At 36.7% G+C, this 18232-nt stretch overlaps 1 protein-coding gene across 2 annotated transcripts in view; it reads right to left on the minus strand.

Moving 5' to 3' along the window:
- Positions 1-18232, minus strand: part of CPLANE1 (ciliogenesis and planar polarity effector 1) — a 58883-nt gene that overhangs the window by 15125 nt on the left and 25526 nt on the right. Inside the window, exons 26-38 of one of the 2 annotated variants that reach the window (XM_041472403.1) lie at positions 16985-17918; positions 15654-15817; positions 14507-14640; positions 13784-13866; positions 12884-12952; positions 10617-10696; positions 7992-8175; positions 5594-5839; positions 4672-5421; positions 3669-3835; positions 2318-2447; positions 1325-1379; positions 100-204 (exon numbers count right to left, since the gene is read on the minus strand). In XM_041472403.1, the coding sequence (XP_041328337.1) occupies positions 100-204; positions 1325-1379; positions 2318-2447; positions 3669-3835; positions 4672-5421; positions 5594-5839; positions 7992-8175; positions 10617-10696; positions 12884-12952; positions 13784-13866; positions 14507-14640; positions 15654-15817; positions 16985-17918 (3101 nt within the window). Of the gene's footprint in view, positions 1-99; positions 205-1324; positions 1380-2317; positions 2448-3668; positions 3836-4671; positions 5422-5593; positions 5840-7991; positions 8179-10616; positions 10700-12883; positions 12953-13783; positions 13867-14506; positions 14641-15653; positions 15818-16984; positions 17919-18232 lie in introns of both variants that reach the window. The other variant, XM_041472412.1, reaches the window with a different exon arrangement.

The following is an 18232-nucleotide window of genomic DNA, read 5'->3' on the forward strand; positions in this document are numbered from 1 at the left end:
TTCAAACTTGCTGCATTTTGAACTGATCAAATAGCAAAACTAATCAAGAAGCAACACCAGAAACAGTTGGTTTCTGTAGATCACCTGTGTGGCACTTACCTGGGTTAGTATTTGTACTTGCATCTTGGGTTTCTGCTGTTTTTTTTCCTACAGAAGCTAAATAATGTAGATCTGCTGAGGTAATACTTGCTTTATCCATTATATCTAAAATGTGATAGTACAAAATAGATGTCTATTAATGATATAAAAATTGGACATCTTTGAAAGCAACAATACTAACTCACAACTATGGGCTCCAACATTTTCTTACTTGTATTTATGACAGATAATTTTACTTTGTCTCTAAGCATACGTCACAAATGACTCCAAGAAAAGTTCATGCTACCAACTTTATGTGAATAAACAACTAACACTTACAATGTTACACTGAATTAAAATCAAGATTCAGTTTAGATATGAGATTTTAAATTAAATATTTTAGTATGCTGAACAGTAACAGTCTGCTTCACATTCTAAAAGGAGGGCAGGAATATTTATGACACATATGTCTTCATTTCTTTATTGTTGTTTCTACAACAACATTTCTTTAAGGCCAAATTTCAGAGAATGAATTGCATTTTGTCCTGTGACAGAACTGAATATTGTCATGAATTAACATATTATATAAAGAAGGAAATCTTTCCACAGGCCTGGTCTTCATATTGCAGGCTAGAAACATTGCATGCATTGACTTTTATTTACGAGAGCCCTAAATTTTGTGTAATTAGAATATGCAGGCAAATAACATTGGAATAATATCTTTTTTTAAATACTTTAAAAATTTAGGATTGGAAATGTTTACAGAATATTTTGATTAATCACATTAACAGAAATCACTGTCAACCACAGCTAATTAGATTAACTTGACATTATTATTTCATTAACTCTGTTGTTTATAAACATAAACACAAGATTACCACTCATTTTGAAGAAAAACTAAAAAATTTTTTTAAATTTTTCTAGAATTTTCTAAAATTTTTGAGAAAACTATTCTGAATCTTCAGATAATTCATACAAGACCTTAAATTTGTCTGCACCTCTCTCCATACCAATCCCCCCAAGAAACAAGTGTCTCCCAAAATTCTTGATACCTGTTGTACATCCTGAATGGTCTGGGGAAATACCTCATAAACCAGTAAACTCTACTGCCCACAGACCACATAATCCTAGCTCTTAACATGTGGATTATTGTAGAGTTTTACTGTGAATTCTAACAGACTAATGCTCCTTGATTTTTTTAAAATTTTATTTGAGTACTCAAAGCATTAAAAAGACTTGTACTTGCCCATTGACACGGGAAAACCATCTTGAACGTAAGATGTTGATTTTGGTTTGTGATCCTAATATAAGGAAAAAAAGAACCATCTTTAAAAACAGTTCCAGTGCAGATTAAAGGCTTTCTTGGCGATGTTAACTATCCAATATACCTCATATGAGTAATGATTTGGGGAAAAAAAGAAATAACTTCCACTTACTTTTCTCAGCAATTATTTTAACTCCTCTGAACTATTCCAACTTAGTGGAATTTACTGACTATGTAACATTCTCTTATGTACCTTGGGGTGACGTAACACAAATTCCTTATTCCTCTTTGAGTCTACCCTACCCCTGCTGTACCCTGAACATCCCCAGGTCTGGTGAGGGTCTCCAGCTGCTGTGCTGCAGTGAAGTCACAGAGAAAGTATGGTATGGATCAGAAACACAGCTCTCGGTAGTGATCCAGCATTAAATTGGCAGCGTTCTAGCTTGAAATTTGGTACTTGCAAGGATAAACCCCAAAAGATATCAAAAAGGCCTAATCAAAACCCAGCTTGATGAAGGCTTTCTTTTTTCAGAGTCTGGACTGAGACAAAACTGAGATTCCAATGCATTGTTACTCTTATTGTTACTCTTGTTGTCATACATCCAGGCCCACATGGAAAGAATAATGCCTGGGTCACTTGCCTGGGTCACTTTGTCACTACTAGGAAAAGCTTTTTTTTTTTCATTTTTGACATTTTTGTATGTATTTACTACAAATGTACATGCAGACTTATAGCCTATCAAAACAAGCTCATGTTCCATAAAAAAAAAAAAAACAGCAACCCTGGAATCCTTTATAATAATCAATCTCCAGTTTTGAGAAAATCTAAGTATATTAATTAAATATGCATACTGTTTGTAGGCTAGAGCTTGGAAGAAAAGTATATTACTGTTTGGTTTATACTTTTCTTCTTTCTTTTCTGCTAATACTTGAATGGAAAAGGCTAAGAGCTAAGAAAAAATCGTAATTCTATACCCCAGTCTCTGATTCAGAAGCCACTGCTGTGTCACTAATGCTGATGATGGAGTCGTCTGGACGGAAGGACACACTTAGTTTCTTCTTATCCTCCTTCTCTTTCAGTTGCTTCTTACTACGCCTCTTTTTACTGTCAACATATTAATTGCAGGTAAAGAGTAAGAAGTGCTCTGAAATAGTAACAATACCTATTGTTGTTTTCTAGGAAAGATTACTACTAAGAAATAAACACTGAAATAAAGATTGGAAAAGATAAACAGCTGCTGCATATAGATCAGTTCAAATCACATTTTCTGCCTGCTTGAAAACTAATCAAAAATGTTGTAGGAACCCATAGAAATACCAGCAATTACACTAAAATCTCTTGATTGTCTAATAGGCTATTTATATTCAATATAACAAACCTCATAATATTTCACATCTATATCTTGTGTATAATTAATAATTACTACACAAAACGCCCATAACAAATTTATAAAAAGCAAACTTCAATTACACAGCAGTAATTTTCTAATTACTAGGTGACAAATAGATTACACAACAACTACTGCAGCTTCTTCTTTAATATGTGACAAGTAGATTATATGGCAGCAACTACAGTTTAAAGCACTTCCATAGATACTATTAAAATGTATTCTAAACTCTATCTGCAGTTGTGTAGCAAAATTTTTTTCCACTTTACAAATGAAAAACTACTCTTGAGCCTCTGTTCCAAAATGACAGAATTAAAAGCATCATAACTGAAAGAAACCAAGTATTCTATTCCAGAGCATTCTATCAGCATTCTATAAGAACTGAACAAATTTATGTAAGTAGCTTAAACAAACTGTTTCAACTGTTTGTGCATTAATTAACATCAAATAGATCAAATTTTGTAAGTTGTAAATAACATATCTAGCAAAAAAACCCCACAAACCCAAAAAATCTCTGCTTCAGCAGGAATTTTGTTAATCACTGTCTGCATTAAAAACAGCCTACATATTTAATTATACTGACAGAGCATACAATCCATTCCTTCTTGAAGATGACAGTGACAATATGCAGCCCAGACAGCTGTCTACTAATATTCACTGCATAAGGAGTGAGCACTTCATTAAGAGTGTATAGCAAACAGTCAGGAGACAAGACAACTTTAAAACACAGATAGCAGAATGAAAAACATTTCCTCTTGAATCTTCTTCCTATCAATCTCCTAAGAGCACGAACTCCTCACACCCTAATGATACACTTCTGCTGTGTCTTTACTAACATTTGCTATTTTATTCTCTGCTGAGAGAATACACTCCCTCTGATGCCAAAACTAGAATATACAGGTTACCAGTTAGTCTGCCACTTTAAAAATCTGGCTTGCCTTTTTCTTTTGTTCTGCACATCTCTAAGCTCAAATGGTTCAACATCAGTTCTTAGTAGCTGGATAGATTTGGTTTGGTCTTGTCCAAAGGAACTGCTGGGCACAGAATGATGCTTGTGGCATTGCTCAAATGCAATGAGATCTCCAAGGGGGATGAGATTTGGTGCCTAAGAAGGTTCAAAGAGAAAGACAGAAAATGGGAGGAGAGCTCCAGTCAGATTGAATGAAGAAAGTAAGTCCAGTTCGGATTTCAGTTACACAAACAAAAACTCCTGTAACATTTTGTACAGAATCAGACCAGAACCTCTGCCAATATGTACACGTGTAAACTATTTTCTGAAAATTAAAAGGTATGAATTTTCTCCACAGAGCAAAAGAATTTTCTCCACAGAACATATTTCACTAATATTTGCATTTCTTATGTAGGTAGTTCAGGGTGAAGTTAGGAACCATCCAATGTAGACAAGGACTGAAGAAGCACTTTTCAAGGAAAAGCATTTCCATTTTTCTCAACTGGAATATGCAAGCATGTAAGTCTAAAAGAAATAACATTTTTTTCAAAACATCAGGTATTCAGCATAATATTTTCTTACCATGCCTTTTACCATTCCATTTCTGCCCTGCAAAACAGGATTTTTCACCACATTCTGTTTCTGTAAGTAATTCTATTATAATCTCTCAAGGAAAAAACCATATTATTTTACTATACCAATATTATCCAGTATTTTAGATAATAAATTTTTAACAGTCACTGCCAGTGGGCTGAACACTGATGAACTATGGAATGTAGAATCAATCTAATGTAGTTATAAACACTTTCAGGCTTGCAGTCTGTCTCATTGGCATGTCAATAAGCAGGTACCCTTAGTTCTAGATCCCTCCTGGTATCTGTGCTGAACAATTTCAAATTCAAAGTAAACATGGAATTACTTGTGATGACTAAGAAACCATGAAACTGACAAAACATTATAACTTAGAAAAACATATTATTAAAATTCAATACCTTCTTTTTCTGACGTAAATTAATCTGAAGTAGTGATATTCCTGCATCCCACTGTGTTTCTCTGGAGTCAGCATCCTTTGCTGCAGGTTTAATAGGTATTAAAGTAGTAGTGATTGGCTGCCTTACAGCTGGTGGAACTCTAGGTACTGGGTCAAGTTGCAAGCGCAACAGTGGAATAGCAGCCAGGTTCTGAGTGGTTGGTGCTTTGAACACGTTCACATTTTCAGGGAACTGTGGCTGAGGTGAATCCTCCTGCTGTCCTTCACACTGATCTGAATTCAGATGTTTGGGAGGACCCTCATGCACTGTTTCTGCCCATCTCTCCTTTTCCTTGTACTTTTGTCTTGAAATCTCAGGATTGCAACTATTTCTGTGGAAATCTTCCTCTGCCTTACTCTTTCTTGGTGCATATGATGACTGATGGTTCCATAAGGAATCTGATGAACTCCAAGCTACTCGTGGTACTGAGGGTAGCCTGGCAAATGCTGATGGCATTTCTGTTGGATGTAAAAATGCTGGTTTGACATGATAACTTGATTCAAGTGTAAGCAAAGGAAATCCATTTGAGTAACTACTTTCTTTTTCAACAGGAATAAGCTTCACTTTTTTCTGGATGCCGGAGGAAGGAGCCAGGAGATGAAGTGGTTTAGTAGGCACTGAAGAATGTAGATCTTGGTATGGTGACATTAATTCCGTTTCCTTGCTGTTGCTTTCAAATAATGCCAAAGAGGTACTCATATCCACACAATTCTAAATGAGAAAAGCAAATAAACAAGCAGTTACACATCAACCATGCACTAAATATGCAGAAAAATACTTCTTTCTATACCAATCACTATGAACACATTTCCTCACTCAACAGGATAGATAACATATCAGATATACCGAACAGTCTTCATAAACCATGCTTTAATATACCTACTTTTATTTGACCATTGTTGCTTTCATCTTCTACACTCCTCCTTGGCTGAAAAACAGAGCTCTCTTGACCCGTTTTTCCTGTTTCTTCTTGCATTTTTGGAGAAGCATTGCTTTCAGCAGTGTGTGCAGGCTGGCTCCCTGCCAGGTGAACTAACCGATGCTGCTGTAATACTTGTTGCACATTTGGCACATTGGTAAAGGATGACTGCACTAACTGCATTAAACTCATGAAGTTGATCTGCTGAAGCTGAATACACACATGAACGAAGTTAACAATGCAAATAACTTTAACAGAAATCTTAGCAAGGTCTAAGTCTAGGTTATCTTACAGCTGTTCACTATCAGGTGACAAAACAGACAACATCCCAATAATGGGATGATTCAATAATGATTAATTTGTATAATTGTTTACTGTTTTGGACTTCCTTGTAAGATACCATAAATACCTGCCACAGACAGGTTATGCTAAAGCAAAACAAGTATCTTCAATTTTTTGTGATGTTTCAATAAATTTAAGGTCACATAAAATTGGGTCAACATACTACCACCACTTAAATCCTAGCACAGTTGAAAAGCTATTCCAGCATCAGAATTTTTCCAAGTGTAAACTATTAAAGGACATTGACATAAGTGATCTAAAACACACTCAAAGATCTATTATTATATCACTAATTTTCTTGAATTAAAAGCAAGAGTTAAGTCTAAAATAAGTTTCACAGTGCTTAACATGGAACTAGAAATCTCTTTAAAGAACAGCCTGCGCTGTTTTGCACTGGAGCCACGCACTGAAGTGATTTTTTCTGGGAGGAGCTGCTGAGAGCTTCCTCGTTGCCTAGCAAAACCAATTGCTGGTTAGCCTTGAGAATAAGAATGTTAATGAGCCAATTAAAAATTAGACCTGCCTCTATGATCACACCTGTGAAAACAAACAAACCCCGGGAATTCTCTCTTTGCCTTCTGGCCTGGGAACAGGTAGCAAGGCTGGCCCGTCCGCTGTCTCGGCCGGGCAGGCTGTGCCGCAGGGGAGGGCCGGGCCGCAGCGGCTGCCAGGCAGGGAGAAGGGAGGCCATCGGCCGCTGAGTACTAGCCTGGCTGCTGAGATCCCGGCTCTCCCCCCAGCACGGCAGCCAAAAAACCCCCACAGGCAGCTGTGTAGGCCACACAGAGTGCCCTGCGGCTGGAACTGAACGCAGCAGGGGACGGAAAACAGCCATGCAGCCGGAGCGGCTGCTGCTGTTGTGGCCCAGGCCCCCTGAGATTCTGACACAGCCCCTGTGTGGCCTGAGAATCCATCACTATGAGTGCTCTGGACACCCCTGGCAGGGATCCTGTGAGGATCGGCAGGCCCTGGGCAAGATACTAGCTCTTTTAGGGTATAGATAAGACTCGCAGACCTTCAATTCTCCTTCAGGTGAGAGAAAAGGACAGAGTAAAGACACCTAGAGAACAACATGACATGAAGGTCAGTAAGAAGAAGTCAAGTCCCAGATGAGAGGGTTGAGATGCCTCAGGTTTGGGCTTGTAAGGCTATGGAGAAGACATAATTGACACACCAGTCTCTTTTTCCTGTAACTCAATGAAAGTATGGGGGGATGAAGTGTTCAAATTGTAGATACAAGCACAGGCAACTATGCTAAAGCGAGCAGATGTTGCAGTAGTTGTGATCCCAGGAGAACTTTGCACAGAGAGAGAAAAGAGTGCCCCAAGGGAGAGAAGACCACTGTTCCAGAGATGATGATCTCAGAGACAGGTAAATCTCTTTCCCTATCTCAGAGATAGGTAAAGAGATTTACCTATCTCTGTAAAGTAAAGATAACCTTTGCTCTTGAACAGCTCATCCTTAAAATAGCACACCGTAAGTTGATTTGTCTCATAACCACAGTCGTGGGAAGGCTGCAAAAGATGGGAGGGACTCCACGACTGCAGATTTCTGAGCGCCTGCTATTCATGGACATTAAAAGCCATGAGAGAACTATTTCTTGTGGAGAAGTCTATGCCATAGAAAGGGCAACTCCCCTCCCTAAGTGAACTGAAGAAAGACTATTCTAGAGCTGACAAACTGACTGAATTGTTTCTGTATGTTGTTAGTGAGAAAGAAAAGGTTGTAGGGGGGAGGAGAAGTGTTCTAAAGGTTTTATTCTGATTCTTATTATTCTTTCTTTGAGTTACTGTTAATAAAGTTTTCTTTATACCCTTTTAAAGTTTTGAGCCTGCCCTGCCTTCCTCCTAATCCTATCTCACAGCAGGAAATGAGTAAGTATATTCTAGTGGGTGCACTGGCATTTAGCCAGCACTGAACCAACCACACACAAAAGGTCCTTAAAACAGTAACTATTTCCATTTTTTTAACAACACAGTTGGTACCATGAAAATTACTTAAAATAATTAGATGCGCTCACCTGAACTAATTTAAACATTTCATCTTGTAGCATCTGCCTGACAGTTTCTGATGTGCTTGGTTTCTCTTCTCTAGGAACTTCTTCCTTGACTTCTTGCTTTGCACGAACAGAAGTATAGGAGGCAAGACTTGACATAGTCGACACAGCCGTCTCAGAAGGCTGAGAATCACTTACAGCATCTGCACTACTTAAGAAAGAAAAGAACCAACTATGAAAAACATTCAGAGTTCAAAACACCTACACAAGGTTGTCTTAAATCAATCCAGAAAAGTTTTTAAAATACCTGTATATTTAAAAAACATAATTAATTTGTTAGAGCAACTGAATAATTAACAGTGCACGATCTTGACTAGAGAGCATGTAGGACGTGTTTCCTAACACTTTGTAAAACACTGAATGAAAAACAGTAGTAAAGATGTAAGGTCTAGCTGATTTTGTAGCCACAAGCATATCTAAAATATTATCACTAGAGATGAAGGCAGAAAACAATGATTTGACAAAGAGAAACAGAAAAAAGGCTTGGTTAGTCATAAAGTCAAACAGCTGATGGAAAAGTAAGAGGGACATTTTTAGCTGAAATAAGGAAGACTTCATTCTGACTTAAAGTAATGTTCCTTTAGATATCTGGGCTTAAAAATTAACAAGATTTCAGAGTAATGTATTGTATGTGTTACTCCAATTTTAAATTATTTTCTTTACATTTTCCCACAGTGATTACAACATCTTTTAATTGGTAAAGAATATTAAGTACATTAATTCCTTACATGAAGAAGAGAGGGTTAGGATTTCCAGTAAGCTATGAAGAAACTGAAGGACTTTACTTACTTTACTACACCAACAGAAATCAACCCAAAAACATTTCTCTGTTTAAGAAAAATGCTGACATTGCTATGGATACAGGCAACCCTTAGAGAACCTTTTACAGTTGTGAATGGCCTCCAAGCATGTGAACAAGCAGGATCATAAAGTAATGGACAATGAGTAATAGTTTTAGATATGTAATAGGTGTGAAGGGGCATATGAAATCTTTAGGAAGGCAATTAGAATGTGCAGGCATGACATGAAATACCAAAAGTTTGAGTAAATTTTTTTTTAAAGAGTTGGCATGAGAAACTCAAGAAGAAAAAGAGATTAGAGACACATGAAAATGGAGCCCAAAAGTATTTAGTTCATATTTTCCTCTAAAGTGAAAAAAACCTCATAGAGGACTGTTCCAGAACTGAAAGCCTGAGACTGACTCCTGACTCCTTTTCCTAATTCCAACATTCTCTTTATTTTGTATATATTTATGTAAATCTATCAGTTGCCATAGGATAGCTGCATTTTAGTAATTTAAATTAAAATGTATATAAGTTTAAAATGTTATTGTTCAGGTGATCTATATAATCAAGTATCTTCTATAGCAATATTATATAATGAATTCTGTCCAGAACCAGAAAACAAAACTATCATGTCTCTTGAAATCTGTTAGCTCTGAATTAACATTTGAGCTATGCAATATTCCAGACAGCATATGAGAGTATATGATCCACAAGTATTATAGTACAAAAAAGTTCCAGAAAAAGCTACTTCGTTTGTAGGTACAATACATTCTACCTGCAAATATTTTGCAGTCAAAACTACACATCACATTACTTCAAATCAAAAATATTGTTTTATTACATAAAACAGTATAGGTTTATCTTGCCTAGGAACTTCTGCATCGTTTTAAAGAAATGAGTGGGAAAGGTTGCTAGTAACAACCTCAGTCATATTATAAAGAGAGAAATACTACAATAATTGCAAATACTACAATGATTTGCTATGATGTCTGTTTCCATTTTATATACATGTATGTGTATAAATATACACATAACCTCCTGAAAAAGTATTTTAATTAGTATGAGATGAAGTACCTGAAAGCCACCTGACCAAAGCTATACAGATCTGCATTGCTTCAATTACAGCATTACACCGCAATCTGAGCTGGCAAATATTGACATTCATGTTTTGTCTCCCCTAGCAATCAGAAACTGACTCAAACAAAAGCACTGAAAAAGTTCCAGCTATTCAAGACACCAGGCAAAGAAAAGGTTGATTCTGGTACACAAAGGAAGAGAAAATCCAATTTAACTAATACTGTTAATATCACTATAATCTTCATCCCTAGAAGAGAAAAAACAATGACATAATAAATTCTCCAGGGGCATCCTACATTCAGTTAAAACAAAAACATGTAATTTTAAAAAGCAGAGAATTTCAAGTCTTTCTAAAATTAATTTTAAAGTCTTTCACAAACATTATGTGTATGTAGGGACATTTATTTATATGCCATCGTAATAAGATTTTCTGTTTTTTCCAGTTATTGTCTATCTTTCTCCCAGATAAAATATATCTTCCCACAAATCATGCTTGTTTTCTTAGATCATTACTAAAATAATGATTCATCACCCCAGCCCTTCATACATGTGAAATGCCTGTACATGAAATAGGAGATGACTGAAACTGTTTGAAACTATGGCTTTGTTGCTATAAGCAACAGCAAGAACCTGAGACATCACTGAATACAATCATTAACAAAACTGCTTTAGATTTTTAAGCAAAGTTAAAAGACTTAAAAGAGTTTAAAAAACCCAAGTCACTTACATATTCTGTTCAGCCTTTTCTTCCTTTGTTTCTTCCAGGTTTGGATCTTCTTGAGCACTATCTACAGCTGAAATGGCAACCTGCTAAATAAAAAAAGATGAAAAGATCTAAACTTGCAAATTTTTCTATCCCTCCTGCTTCAATAAAATACCAGTTTTTTAGCCTATGGCAAATGTATTTTTGATTAATTATCCAATTACAAAAATCTGACTAAAAATAATCAAAATTATATACTTATCAGGAGATAATTACAGATAATACAACAAAGAGATATAACAATTTACCCAAAAATCTTTCTTTCTTAAAATAATCTCATTATTATGAGATTATAGTTCCAAATTCATATTCATGTAGCAGCCTGGATATATATTCTGTTAACCTCACACTCCCTAGGTAAAGATGAAAATGTGGAAACAACCCCATTATACACAAACTATCTACAAAACAAGAAAATTAAACAAATGTAGGATTTTGCACACGCCATAGATTCACTGTAGTGAAATGTATTGAAAAAACTGGAGACCACAATACATAGCATAGCAATCCTGCCCTTAGCCACTTTCAAAGAAAAGATACCTATGACCAAAAATGATGCATAAAAAAGCAGTCTTATTAATAAATCCAGACTGAGTTTTCAGACAGAAGCAAAAGAAACATCTTGATGTATTTTCTTTAAAAATCAATTCAATTTTATGTATACATAATACATCTACAATATATACATATATGAAAGCATACACGCATTTCCAAAAGTGCTCAGAGCAGATCTCACTTTACCACCTTTTAATTGTTAATTTTATTATTAAGCAAGAAAGAAGATTCACAAACCCTAAACAATTTAGCCCTCAAACTCACAAATGTATTGATAAATTCATGATACTTTGAAAACAATATTCATAACAACTCAATGCTTCCATATAAGATCCTGTCACGTCATGAGAAATGCTGGAGCTGAGTAAGGCATGCAGACCTGCTCTCTGTGTTACAACCAGCACAACTAAAGAAAGTTGATGGGTGGTAGTAGGAGGTATCTCTCTTCTGAGAAGTAACAAGGCATCCATTTGCCAAGCTGACACACTCTCTAGGGAGGTGCTGCTTCCCTGGGGCTCCTGTCAGGGATGTCTCTGAGAGACAACCAAGCCCTGTACAACCCACTATTACCCACTGCTGTTGTTTCACACGTGTGCCAGTGACATATCCACGAGCTGGCTGAGAAGGGAGTAGCAGTGAGGGCTCTGGAGTGCACAGTCAATCCTCCCATCCTTCCAAAAGGAAGGGGTTTGAAAAGGTTTGAATCTGGTAAATCAACAAATGGCTACAGGACTGGTGCCACAGTCAGGGGTATGGCTTCTTCAGCCATGGGACTTGCTTTGAGAACCTGGTCTGCTGAGGGCTGATGGAGTTCATTTATCAGAAAGGGGGAAGAGCACCTTCAGTCATAGTCTTGGAAAGGGGGAAGGGGCCTTTAAACTAAAGTTGTCAGGGGAGGGGCAATTTTTTGACAGAGTCAGAGATGCCTGGAGAGGAGCAGCTTGTCAACAGAGCACCTGAAGAGCTGCACAAAAGAATTACAATTTCTCCTGTCAGTAACTCAGCTGCATCAGGAGCCTCCATGCAAGCATACATAGCATGGGGAATAAAAAAGTTGGAAATGTGTATGTCTACCAGGTACAATGTTAGTGGCATTGCATACGTGGTGTGATGGTTCTGATGAGTGGAGTGTTGGAATGAATGGATGCAGGCTTTCTTTAGGAAGCACAGGCAGGGGAGATGAGGAGTGGGTGCCACCCTCTATGCAGTGCATGGAGTTCTGCCTGGGGATGGATGAGGACTTGACCAAGAGTGTATGGCTCAGGTTTACAGGGAGGGCAGGGACAGGTGACATTACAGTGGAGTTCTGATAAAAGGCTGCCCAACTAGGAAGATTAAGCAGATGAGGTCCTTTATATGCAGATAGGAACAACCTCACGTTTGCAAGCCCTGGTCCTCACAGGGAACTTCAACCATCCCAGTATCTGTTGGAGGCGCAACACAGCATGGCACAGGCAATCTGGAGGTTCTGGAAGGCATTGATGATAACTTCCTTCCACATGTGACAGACAGAACAGCCAGCGAGGAGAGGTACTATGGTGGACCTCATTCTGATCAACAAGGAGGAACTGATGGGGAATGTGAAGCTCAAGGGCATCCTTAGTTGCAGCAACCATGAAATGGTGAAATTTGAGTTCCTCAGGGCAGTGAGGAGGGCACACAGTAAGCTCACTGACCTTCACTTTAGAAGAGCAGACTTTGGCTTCTTCAGGGAGCTGCTTGGTAGGGTCCCATGGGACTGCACCCTGGAAAGAAGAGGGGCACAGAAAAACTGGTTAATATTCAGAAATTACCTCCTCTAACGTCAGGAGGGATGCATCCCAATGAAGAGGAAGTTAGGCAAAAATGCCAGGAAGCTTGCATGGATGAACAAGGAGTTCTCAGACAAAGTCAAGCACAAAAATGAAGCCTACAGAGGGTTGAAACAAGTACAGGGTGAGGAATACTGAGATTGTCCAAGCCAAACATATACTGTGCTGCATCCAGAGCAGCATGGCTAGCATATTGACAGAGGCAATTCTCCCCTCTATTCTGTCCTCAGAAGATTCACTGGAGCACTGTGTTCAGCTCTGTGTCACCCAGTATAAGAAAAACATGAACCTGGTAAAGCAAGTCCAGAACAAAGGGTGTTCAGGGGCCTGGAGCACCTTTCCCACAAGGAAAGGCTGTCAGAGTTGGGGTTGTTCAGCATAAAGAACAGAAAGCTCTATGGAGACTTCAGAGCAGTCTTTCAGTACCTAAAGAAGCCTACAGGAAAGTTGGAGATGGACCTTTTACAAGAGCACAATAGTAACAGGCAAGGGGGAAATTACTTCAGACTGAAAAAGGGTTTAGATTACATTTTAGGAAGTAATTCTTTACTGTGAGGAGATGAGGCACTGGAACAGATTACCCAGAGAAGCTGTGGATGTCCCATCCATGAAAGTGCTCAAGACCAGGCTGGATGGGGCCCTGGATAATCTGGTCTAACGGAAGGTGTCCCTACCGATGGCAGGGGGTTTGGAATGAGATGACCTTTAAAGTCCCTTCCAAACCCAAACACTTCTATGATCTCTGATGATTGTATGACAACTTGCCTGTTCTCTTTGATGTTCTACAGGTCTGATCTTGACAGAGCTATTGGAGCTCTTTGAAGTTTCATATGGCTCCTCAAAGAATTCTACAATATAAACAATATAAATTAGAAAACAACATAGATTATAGTACTGTTACATGATTTCTGACAGCAGGTCATATTAATCCACTTTTTCACTAGTGTGGAGGAAAGTGTTCAAAGTTGCTTCTGCAAATTCAAAATGTGTGTGCTTACTAGTGTTGATGCATGCACGCAAAGAGAGAGGTAAAAAAATCCCTAGCTTATGAAAAGGGTACAAATATGATAATTTACACATACTCAGCTCTTAAAATTTGCAAACCATTTTGCACAGTTGTGTGAATATTTCCAGAGTGAAATATTCTTATGTTAGCATAAGAGAATATAATAATAATAATAATAATAATAATATAATAATATAATAAGAATATTCTATTCTCTCTATAAGAGAATAGAACATGCTAACATACATTTTTCTATTTCTATAGAAAAAAAGGGACATAGTGAAAAAGTGATCAGAAAGTCTTGATAAAACAATTTTATATAATTTAGTTATAATACAAACTGGATAAAATAATTTCAATACAACAATGAAGACATCAGTACTTTTTGATTAAATAAACAGAGGGACATAAAATTGTATTAATGCAAAACTTACTGCTTTATATGTCAGACCACAATAAAAGGATATACAATTAAAACAAACCTTGTTCTGATGTTACATCCAACTCTTGCTGAACAAATGGTCCCACTTCATTCAGGTCTTCAGTTATATGAGACACAGAATTATTTCCGTGATTAATTTTCTTCTTATAAAAATATTTTGACTTTGCAGACATTCTGGTAATAAGGATTACAAAACATAATTAACAACATAATTACCTGGCTCACTTCAAGTATTGCTGTTCCTTTTATACTGCAGGCTAGTGCCTAACTGTAAAATAAGCACTGTTGTGATATAAACAATATTCATTGTTTATATCACAACAGGTTTCCTCTCTGACTACAACTTAAACCAAGCTTATTTTTTTTTTGCATAGCTGTGATATTTTAGCGCCATTAATGGTACACTCTTTCAGACAGGCTGTTTCCAGATAAACTGTGCTATGTCTTTAAAATCATCTGGTTAAGGCCACATTTATCTCCCTCACAGGAACTTAGTTTATTGAAAAAAATAGGAAATTATCAGACAAGAATACAATCATGTCTCAAAATACTAGAGATTATTTACAGAATACTAGAAATCTATATAACTCACTCTCTATATGTATTCTAATACTAGAGGTCGATTTTTTTTTCTTATTGCAATAGAAGATGAAATGCCACAGAGGAATTCAGGTTAAGGATTCTTTATTTTTAAGACAGTGCAAGATATTAACAAATAAAGTATTTACTTCTTTTTCCATCTATTTTTCTGACATGCACATATATGAACACAGCTAGATTACAGATCTAGAGGACAATAAACTAACATTGTGAACCACTCATCTCAAATCAAAGAAAATTACACTGAAAAGAGAGGAAGTTGTCTCAATTCTTTGAGAAAACCAAGACACCCGTTACACTGGAAATCTAGATTCTATTTCCATCACTAAGTTTATAAACAACCATGTACAATTCACTTAATATGCAACAGCTACTTTATGTACATGTGCTGAGGGAGAATATTTAATTTGCTTCATGCAGCTGTAACCAATATGCCCAAGTTTGACTTTTTGCACAAAATTAAACGTGAATATAATACATAAATATAAATATTGATATAATACATACTATGTATATAAGATCTCTTCATGCTGCTTAGTAGAGGAATTATGACCAACTAGAGTTCTTAGATTAAAAAAAAAAATTACCCCAAATCACTTTCACGAAGATTATCACAGACTTGTACAATCTGAACATCAAGAGGAGAATTGGCCACTGTGGAAGAGCCTTCATCCATACAACTTTCTTCCTCTGCTCTAGACTGGGCTTCTGATAGAGATGCAATTTCTTTCAGATATTGATCATCTGGATGCTATTAATAAAAACAACAATAATCAAAATTCACTAGCCAAAAAAAAAATACCAGGTACTTTTAAAAAACCACAATGCTTTCATACAGAATGGCTATACTTAATTAATTCATATCCTTTTCTTTATTATAGAGCCAAGAAGTCCTGGATTTACAGATTTACAGAAACAAGAGTTTCGCCCCTTTTTACATTAAGTGAAGCAATGGTCCTCTGAATTATCCAAATGAAAGATAAGAAAGATTTCTCAATGTCAACTGTGTATGAATTGTCAAAGACACTATATGACAATATAATCAAGGTAAATATATACAGTAAGATTCGGCCTTATCCAGACAATATAAAACTCTCAAATTACCACTGAAAACAGTATGGAAGTCAAAAAGAGATACATAACCTTGTAGTTAGATGCACACGCAAGATTTGTTAAGTTGTAAATAAAACACTTGTCAAAAAACCAGAAAATACAAACCAAAAGTAAGAAAAAAAATCCCTTTTGAAATTGGAGAAAAGCCTTCTCAACCTGAGTCCCACAACCCTCTTCCCTCAAAGACTTTCATGTATTCTTTGACTCTATGTATTTTTAATTAAAGAAGCTAAGTGATCCAGTTGTCTCTGAAACATAAATTAAAGCAACACATACCAGATTCATCTGGCAAATCTCCTCCTTCATATCCACACATATACTCCAAATCTCTGTAACAGTGCTAGTCATTTTTCACAGTCTTTAACCAGTTAAAATACTCTAGTCAGACTGTACCTGCACTGTCCTCAAACACAAAGGAACTCTTGCAAGAGGAACTATTTCTTTATTCTTTGCCTTGCTCTGCCATGTTCTGTCTCCAGTAGTATGTTTTTTCAAAGATGATGTCCAAAACTAGACACAGTGGCCAAACTTACAGGAATTTGTGCAAAAAATGTGGTGTCTGGATAAATTACCTATATTGAACTTCCAAAGAGAATTTTCATCTCCAACTTAAGTATTTCTACTGACAGAATTTCAGTATTTCTGGATTTTTCCCTTTTCTTAGCAACTCTTAAAAGAAAGGCTATTAATATTCCATGTTTTATTGAGAGGAGAACTATGAGGTAAAACATGTATGTGGTTTTTCCCTACTGGCATAACTCACTCACACTCACTTCACTAACACTTGTTCCATCCTTTTTCTTACCTTACATTTTACGCTCCTTGTTTGAGATCTGTCTCCATATAACTGTTCTAACAACCAAAAAGACGTAAGGACAGCTGCCGATGATGTTTTCAGATGTATCATTGGGAGAGTCTCTTCTAAGCAATCTTGTTTATTGGAACCACAGGGCAGTCTTTTATCGGACCATCTGATCATCCACTCCAGCAATTTTGAAATATTGCTCAATTTGCCCATCAGATCTATAGGCAGTTCTTCTGCTGGTACAATACCAACTACATCAAGAGTTTTGTAAATGTATTTAGGAATTGCCTGAGTTTGCAGGGTAGAGGAAGCACGGTTACGAAAGGTCTGGCTTGCTTGTGCAACACTGACTCCTTGATTGTCAGTCTGAGCTCTGTATATTGGTTTGTATTTTAAACCAAATAAGCCTTCTTTAAGTCTTTTTTTTAGGTTACACACAGAAGGTTCTGTGGTCTGCCCAACAGACTGTACAATTGTTGGTTTTTCCAAAATATTTTTGTTTTCATTACAGGCAGGTACTTCTTCAGGATCACAGGATGCCAGGGTGACAGTATAGCAAGACCCTGCTCTAAACACACTTGGACTTCTAGTTTTGTTTTGTCGACGTTTTAGTGTTGTGTGAACATCAAAAAAGAGAGAGTTCAATTCATGCTCTCGAAGCAGCCCAGAAAAGCTAGTGAGAAATGGAATTCCAAGGTCACCGTACTTTATCAGGTCTCTCTCAAGAACGTAACTCAGAAAGAGTTCTAAAAATCTAACATACTCATCATCATCACGTTCAAATTCCCACGCACCAACTACAGGCAAATTATGCTGATTAAGCCTGTCTCTCCTACACACTTTGTCTTTATGTTTTGTTTTACAGTTAGGAGCTTTTATCGTGTGTGTGGTATTTTTGTTACCTATTTCCCTTTGTCGTTGGAGTTCATTTTCCCTGTAAGACAATAGATGTAAGAACATTAATACCCAGATCCATTTTAAAAAGAGTTACATGCAACATTAGTTCCTTATCTTCCACTAAAGTTAAAAACAGCCAAAAACCCCAAATTTACATTAGTACAATGTATAGGTGGCAAGTTAATAAAATTCAAAATCCATAGACAGAAACTAGGCAGTAACATATACAAATGTAGACACAGCTGATAGTAATTTACACTTCAATAATTTATTAGTCATATACTAACTGATATAACATTGGCAATTCTATGATTTAGGAAATCTGTAATTCTTCACTTGATAAATCACCCA

Source organism: Pyrgilauda ruficollis, unplaced genomic scaffold (genome assembly GCF_017590135.1).
Source record: "Pyrgilauda ruficollis isolate IOZ18807 unplaced genomic scaffold, ASM1759013v1 scaffold108, whole genome shotgun sequence".
NCBI classification, from domain to species: Eukaryota; Metazoa; Chordata; class Aves; order Passeriformes; family Passeridae; genus Pyrgilauda; species Pyrgilauda ruficollis.